The following is an 8,385-nucleotide window of genomic DNA, read 5'->3' as shown; positions in this document are numbered from 1 at the left end:
TTTAGTATGGATTTTATACTGTGTTTTTTTTTTTTTTAAATTAGTGAAGTCGGCATTTAATTTATTTTTATTTGGATAAAAAGTTGATTTGTGATGGAGTTTGGAAGATGAGCGTGTTTGAGATTATGTACGTGAACTGAGTTCATAAAGCCAGGGTTAGTAGGCGGGGGGGTTTCGTTATCAATGAGCGTGATCATCTGTAGGTTCTTAAAGTAACTTTTAAGGATTTAATTAGAACACACACACAGAGGGAAGGGAAGAGAACAGGACAGAGGGAGAGAGAGTACAGGGCAGTCTCTTTAATTATGTAGATTGAATCAAGTTATTTTCATGTGGAAACGGAATTGTATGAGGTGGAAATATACTATACAAAGTTATATGTATGCAAATCATGATTTGGTGTTTTGGACATTATTTCATGAACACACCAGTTTCACTTGAAGATGGTATTACTCGATAGTTACTTAAAGGAATATGACCATCTTCACGTGTTATCTTCAAAAGAAAGAATGGGTTTTCGTTTAACTGGTTCGTTTAACAGCTATAAATTGTTACAAAGTGTTAATTTAGAACATATGCCATCTAACCTATGATACATGACTATATTTTGTAGGACGAAAAAACCCATTGAACTTGAATATTTAGCTGAAAAACGCCCCCGTAATGTAATGTTTAGATTGTTAAGGACACTACAGCTTTTATTTATACCACCCTTGATTCGTACTATTATCGGTACCATATTTTGGTCAAGTGTACTGCTTCCTCTGTTCTTGGTTTAAAACAAAAGCCACTTTAGTAATGCAAGTGAGAATGATTTATATAAAAAACAAAAACTTTGAAAAAGAGAGGAACCGCAATCACCAAAAGCATCTCGCACAAGTTAACTACACATTTAAAATATGGACTATCACAAAATTAATATAAAAATAATAATGATACAATTCAATAATAGGAGAAACCACGAAGAGCTAAGGGCAAAAAATTTCCCAGAGTAATCTGTTCTATTAACACTTAGTACTCTATAGACAGTAGTAGCCATTTCTAGAGAAAGACGAAATATAACTAACAACGAAAAAATACAACACACGAAAAACACTGCGGCACTCTTGTTTTCTAAAGATGCTTGCTTCCTCTGGACTTCATCCACCTCGGACCTGAATTATTGGGGAATAAATCAGATTCCAACAAATTAAATAATTAATAGCATCATTCGTTCAGGAAGAGAAAACAATCTTCAAGCTTTGATAATCAAAGAGCAAGTACACAACATAGTTAAGGTCAAGAAACAGTAAATAATATATCAACTTTCTTCATAGTATTTTCGTTCTATGGAATGCTTTTGGTACTGTACATCTACGAGTATATAAGGAGAAATGAAGGTTACTTTCCCCCCCAAATGACATTACCATCTTTCATTTGCTAAAACCGATTCTTTACCTATTTCTGACTCAATAAATGTGAAAGAAGATACTCAGAGGATGGGGTAAGACATAAAAGCTCCGGTAGTATTTTCATCATAATGCCTTTTGCTAGTATCACGGTAGGCAATCCCAATGGCATGTCACATGGCCAGAGATAACACAAACAACTTTCTTTCAACTAAAAGAGAAAAACCAACAACCAGTTTATAAACCGGTCTAACAATAAAATTGATTCTGAAATCCAAACTGGTTCCAAAACCAGCTTTCAACCTTCTCAGTATAAAACAAGTTTTAAACCAGTTTGTAAAATATCCAAATAAACTTTCAAAATAAAAGTAATCTCTGGTTTCCAAATCTAAAGTTGGTTTTGTGGTTTGGATTGGTTTTAAATCCAAACCATGCCTACTCCTGTTAAGTTACATGATTACATAACAAGTTTACAACAGTACAATGTAAAGCGTAATTCAGAGCTTTCTTCAATTAAAAATGAACTTACATGAACTTACACAGTTAAAAGCAGCAAGTTATATGATTGTAAATTTTTATTCTACACAGAAGATTATTGGTAGACAGATTTAAAATTTTATCTTTTTTCTTTTTATCTCAACAGTAACCATACTGAGTAGTTTAATACCCTTCCCCTTAAACCTTTCCCCTTAATTGTCATAAATATTCAATCACTCTACTATTTTAAAGATACTTTCAAAGTGAAATAATAACTAAATTTAAACTAGCTCTTACGTTCATATAATGCAAACTACAGAAAACTTGTTTCGTAAACTCTCACCTCAAAGCAGCATTGTCCCTGACTAGATTATCCAACTGCATGGAAATATGAGATTTCCAGAATTTGAGATCAAGAGCATCTTTTGTCTGCAAGGTCAACAAATCATTTGAAAAATGAATAATAATGTTTTTATCGAATTAAACACGTGACAACAACATTGAGGATAGATTTAACATACTATAGAATCCTGCTGGTCAATGAGACTCCTAATGTCTTCTTTGATCTTCTGTATATGTATATCTTTTAGTCCCATGTCTTTGCTGTACTCCTTGAAAATATTGACATATCTAGAATTTAAGTCTTCCATATACTGCTCCAAAACAAACAAATTTAAGCCTAGAGCTCGAACTTTCTGCATCAGAATCTTGAGAACAGTATCTCCAGGCATCCTGCCAACTTGTTGACGGGTTTCTTCAACTGGATCAGGAATGATGGTGTTTACTCTCTCATGATTAGAAGAAGAAGTATCTGAAGCATGATCAGAATTAATCCCTCCAAAAGTATTTTGATGAACATCTTCACTCTCGGAAGGATGAGGATGCTGCTGGGGCGATACTGTCCTTTTTTCAGTATTACCATCCCCAGGAGTGAGCATATTATCTTGAGTATTTATCAAATCATCCAGCATCCTCTCAACAGCATCCACACCATAAACTTCAACTACACTTAGCGTGCAATAAAATTCAGAACCATAGTGACTTTGAAGATTCAGCTTTAAATATCTCACCCATTTTGGCTCCTGAAGAACAAACCTTTGAGCATGCCTCACATTTGAAGCAGTGAAATTCCCAAGTAAAAGCCAAACATCTGTTGGAAAGCTCATACTGCCAAGAAGTTCAAAAGCTTTTAAATTTGAAGAATGATGCTCAAAATTAGATATTTCTATTGTATCTACCAAGGTTTCTTCGGAAAGTTCTATAATGACAAATTTCTCTTCAACAGAACATGGATTCCGAAGATACTTATCTTTGTCTCTGCTTAAGATATTAGAGGCACCTTTGGATTCTTTGTTAGAACCTAAAACTTTTGCTCCCTTTGAGGCTGAAGCATAGTTGTATTCTTCACCACCAGGCTCCACTCTATGCATTACACTTCCAGATGAACCAGTGCCAGGTTTAATTTTTGAACTAATTGCTCTACTCTTAAATTCATCAAGACCAAGAGGCACAGCCCAAGATAAATGATCAGATTTTTGCACATGATCTTCAAGTCTGGCCGAAGAATTCCAACTCTCAACTTCGTGTACCTCTGTAATGGGAGTATCACAATCTTGCTTATTACAAGTACCAGGTTCAGCATAATCACGCGTTTCTTCGTTGGGGAGAGACTCGGGAACAAAACCATTGGTCTGGGCATCTTCAGAGTGTAAAGCCTCGGGGGGAATGTAAGTGATAGTTTCTTCCACCAAATCTTTGTTAGCAGAATCAGAGCTCTTACACTGTCCAAGTTTATCTTCCTCCCAATTCGGTAAAGGAACTGAGTATTCTTCAAATCCATCAACATCCATAGATAAGAAACTGACTAATAAGAATATGCATCATGCATCATGCATCTGCAGTTGAATGTTATCATGTGGAAATATGGTATGAAAGTGAGATTCTCCTACGAAAGAGTGGGTAGGTTGTGAGGTTTTAGAGTGGCTTATTCCCTACAACCTAGTAGGGTTTTGGTATCCTAAAGGAAAAGGATCTGATGAATTGATTTTGTGGGTCAGTTCCTAATCCTAAACAGAACAGAGTATGATTCATTCAATTCAATTAATGCCAAAACAAAAAAAATTGATTGATTTGATTACCTGTGGGATTGGGGGTGTAACCATGACTGCGACTGATCCATAAGCTTAAGAGGAAGATTAGAGTCCACAAAAGAAAAAGCAGAGAGAGGGAAACTGCACACCCAGATGCAGTTTTAGCGTTGGTTGATGTTGTTGTCGTTCTTCTTCTTTGGAGAAGAGCTTCACGTGATTTCTGCATTGCAATTGTAATTGCACACGCAGTTGCACATGAGTGCCTATGCTCAGCACAACAACCGCATCAATTCTCTCTCTGCAACGCGTTGACAAACATTCAATTCATTTCATTGAGATCAGAAAACGAAAGAAAATGAAAGAAAACGAAAAAAAAGAGGGATCTGACCTGTGTTGGGGTTTTGAAGAAGGGATCTTTGTGTTTACAAATCAAAATTCAGAAACTGAAAAACCATTGAATCAAAAGTCAAGAAACGGAACTTGTATACAACTCTTAATTATTCAATTTCTTAATTATCTATTGAAATAACTATAAAAAATAAAAAGTTTATTATGTACACTGAGAATATCATTCAACTTTTTTTTATACTTATGAGTTTCGGTTAACTGTTAAAATAAGACAAATTACATAATTTATTAAATAATTAAGATATGATACACCCTTAAATTTAATTGTATGTTTAATGTACAACTAAAATTTAATTTTCTTGACCTAATATAAAAATTTTGTTCATAAAATTATTTTAGTGTATGAAGATATAATATAACATTCTTTATAATTATATTCTAATGTATTAAACACTAGCATAAAAATAACTTATCGCAATTTTCTGACATTTAGACAATAGACATAAAAATTTCGATAAAAGAAAGGTAAAAAAATATAAATATAATTTTTGAATATTTATCGTCAACGAAATTTAAAGTTAGGATATTTCAAAAATTTTATCAAATTTAAAGTTAAGATATTTTAAAATTCATGTATAAATGATATTAATTAAAAAATTTAACATTTAAGACGTGTGAAATTAAAATAAAGTTCTAACTTTACAAAAATATTATTCAATTATATAATCTGAAATTAATAAAATAAACCTATAAGTAAAATAAATTCAATTACATTGTTTTTAAAATTTATAGTATAAAAAATTTAAAAATATCAAGTTTTTTCTTCATTTTTAAGTCTCTAATGTGAAGTATAGCATCTTCCATTATTATTGTATAACTAAAAGTTATACCATCATATAAACACGATAAATATGGATAAGTTACCTTTAACACAAATCATATATTCTATATATATAACAAATAAGCACAACTTAACAACAAATGTTTATCTACCGCCCTTTTCTAACATCTTTATTTTCATACCAAGATCATCGTCAACATCCTCATTAGCCATATCTTGACCATACCATCTATGTCATCCTTATACCATCATTATAAATCCCAACATTATCTTGAAGAATCCTGATCTATCTCTTGTATCCAACCTCACACACATACCAAACAAGTTTTCTCGAGTCATTCCACCCTCGTAGCTAAAGAACCTCTTTCTTACTCCGTAAGGACTTACAAGTAAAAAAGTTGGCATATCACGTACTGAGTACTATATTTAAGGTTTAATAGGTTCAGTGGTCCTTATTTATGTTGATTTGCGTCAATTAGGTCCCTGTATTTTCAAATGATTCAATTGAGTCCCTATTTATGAAAAATTGAATTAATCAAGTCTTTACCGTTAATTTTCTTCAAACGGCGTTAAATCCCTTACCTGTGGCAATGTGACGTTTTACTCTTCAGAGACGTGGCACATACTTAATATAATTTTGCAGTAGGGACGTGGCACATGGGTAAAAATTTGTTTAATTTAAAACGTGTTTAAAATAAAATACTGTAAACTTAATAAATGTGTTTAATATAAAATAATGTAAACCTTTGGATTTTAGCTCAAAATCCTTTAGCTGAAGGTCAAAATCCCTAACTGAAAAGGGTGCCAATTTAGGTCTTCTTCTTCTAGTATTATTTGCGACGGTGGGTGGGTATGGTGTTGATCAAGCTTGAAGTCGGATTTCTTCGAAGAGATGTCGAAGGAGCACTCTTGTTCGTCGACATTCAGGCGGAAGGAAAACCCTATTATTTCTTCACCATTTGTCACTGCAGAGAGATTTGTGATGAGAACTGCAAAAACGATGAAGAATCGAGGCAAACAATTTTGGGGATGCTCCAAGTATAAGGTATGTTTGATTGAACCTAGTGCTAGTGTTTTTTAGAACCTTGGAATTTTCATTGACAGTTGTCTATACAGAATGGTGTTGAAGACAATGGTTGTAACTTCTTCAAATGGTGCACAGATGTTGGAATTGAAGAAAGTGGTAGCTACATGAAGAGCGAAGGAAAGAAAGAAAGTTTGGTGATGAATGAAGAAATTGAGAGTATTAGGAAAATGATAGTTAAATTATAGATCTCAGTTTTTAGTGTTCAAAAGTGGATGAAGGGTTTAATATTGTTGGTTTTTGTGTTATGTGTGATAGAGATTATTTTAGTTGCAATGTTGATCAGAATGGGATGATTTGTTGTAAGTTTGTTTTAGTTTTGTTATGTGAACGAAATGGTTTTATTTATTGAAGTTCAAAGTTTGTGACTGTCAAAGAATTCTGGCACTCTGTAGTATAAAGTTCAATGAAGTTCAAAGTTTGTTCATATGGGTTTATTATGTCTCTGTTTCTATATATTTTGGACGCTTTTAATTGTTATTTGCCATCCATTGAATATCTGAAACCAGAGCTGCCAATTTCTGGTTTGAACTATTCATATTTGGCGTTATTACAACTAAGCAAGTCTGGCATGAAAAAGAAATAGAATATTGAATACACATGATCTGTCTTGATTAACAACATTTGATGTTATATAACAGATTACTTTATTTTCTTAACAGCAATTGTAGGTGACTTTGTATTCCATAAAAGAATGATAACATAATTCTTGAAAGTAGTAACACCTGGATTTTGACATTCAACAAGGTTTTCCATACAATCATCATTACCATGAACATTGCCACCAACATTAGCACAATCAGCCAAATCAACCTCGGTTTCAATTTCACCTTCAACAACCCCATGACCCTCACATCTTTCCTCTTTAGCACCAACTCTTTCTTCACAATCACCCTCCTCACCTACACCTGTATCACCTATTATTTCAGTCTCTTCTCCACCATGACCTTGTTGTTCACAATGACCACCACCTTGCTTTTCATACTCATCTTCAGCATCAACTCTTTCCTCACCATCACCCTCACATTTTTCTTCTTCAGCAACAACTCTTTCTTCACAATCACCCTCCGCATCATCACCAATTTCACCTATTATTTCAGTCTGTTGTCCACCCTCACCACTATCATGCATCACATTTTCAGGAACATTTTCTAACATGTGTATGATCTCAGGTTGAGAGACTACGTGAACAACAAATACATGCACCTGACCATTTAGCCTAGCTGTGTTTATCATGTGCATGGCTCCTATATCATCAGTCAAAAGCTCTAACCTATTCTCTAAAACAGAACCCCCACCTACACAATACCACAACTCATTAAAGGCATCATATCCAAGTCCTTTTTACTACACTCACAACAAGGAAGTAGCTCTAAACATCTGGATCAAATGAAAAAGTTGAAATTTCTCCCTCATACCTAAGTGCCCCATTTTTCAAGAACTTTCCTCCATGGTGGAAAACAACTTCGAAATGATCGTCCATGATAATATTTATCCTATCTAAAACTATTTATCCTAATTGACGCAAATCTGCATAAATAGGGACCATTTAACCTATTAAACCTTAATATTATCACAATAATTATCATATTAAAGCACAACAGACAAAGTATATCACTTATATACAAAATACTTTAACACAGACACCAACAAGAAGAAAACTTAAACAACTTTATAAGCACAACAAAATGGGGGACCACACTCCGACAGAACATGCTTCAAAAACACACTTCCACACAACCTCAAACATGAGGGACCACATGACCACTTCAAACATGGGGGACCACATCAAAAGTAAGAGGAAAACAGTCGTCCATGCATCATTCATCATAAACGAAAATGATTATATACTAACCTCAACAAGACACATGCTTCACCTGTAACGACCTTCGTCAAAGCTTCCACGTGAAAACCACCGTTAGATCACGATAATCTCATAAAACGAGTAACCCACGAACCACCCGCGAACCACACACAAACCCTATTTTCCCAATGATCCCCAATGAGTACCCAAAGAACCCTAGTTTCCCCAATTTCAGAGAAATCTAATTTCTGTCCCCAAATACCAAATAATGCGATTTCGAGAAAATGTAACTTTGCCTTTCTCTTTTTATTAAATTTTCACTATTTTATTTTAAACACGTTTTAAAGTTAAGT

The 8,385-nt window shown here is 33.8% G+C and overlaps 1 protein-coding gene across 2 annotated transcripts; it reads right to left on the bottom strand.

Moving 5' to 3' along the window:
• Positions 1–857: 857 nt before the first annotated feature.
• Positions 858–4,477, bottom strand: LOC106776080 (SUN domain-containing protein 4). 2 transcript variants are annotated; one of them, XM_014663402.2, is made up of 5 exons: positions 4,344–4,477; positions 4,004–4,253; positions 2,387–3,684; positions 2,209–2,294; positions 858–1,154 (listed from the first exon to the last, which is right to left on the bottom strand). In XM_014663402.2, exons 2-5 carry the CDS (start codon positions 4,179–4,181, stop codon positions 908–910), a joined length of 1,809 nt encoding a protein of 602 aa, XP_014518888.1. In that variant the 5' UTR covers positions 4,182–4,253; positions 4,344–4,477; the 3' UTR covers positions 858–907. The 2 variants fall into 2 exon arrangements, with proteins under 2 accessions (XP_014518888.1, XP_014518879.1); XM_014663393.2 differs by having other exon boundaries at positions 2,387–3,693; positions 4,344–4,476.
• Positions 4,478–8,385: the final 3,908 nt, after the last annotated feature.

The sequence above is a fragment of the Vigna radiata genome, chromosome 2 (assembly GCF_000741045.1).
Source record: "Vigna radiata var. radiata cultivar VC1973A chromosome 2, Vradiata_ver6, whole genome shotgun sequence".
Lineage (NCBI taxonomy): Eukaryota > Viridiplantae > Streptophyta > Magnoliopsida > Fabales > Fabaceae > Vigna > Vigna radiata.
The sequence above is the reverse complement of the archived record's forward strand: the minus strand, read 5'-3'. Positions and strand labels throughout refer to the sequence as shown.

Coding starts and splice junctions, on each gene's coding strand:
- LOC106776080 (XM_014663393.2), bottom strand. CDS start 4,181: ATGCAGAAATCACGTGAAGCTCTTCTCCAAAGAAGAAGAACGACAACA. Junction 3,694..4,003: donor TTACACCCCCAATCCCACAG/GTAATCAAATCA, acceptor ATGGATTTGAAG/AATACTCAGTTCCTTTACCG. Junction 2,295..2,386: donor TTGACCAGCAGGATTCTATA/GTATGTTAAATC, acceptor TTGACCTTGCAG/ACAAAAGATGCTCTTGATCT.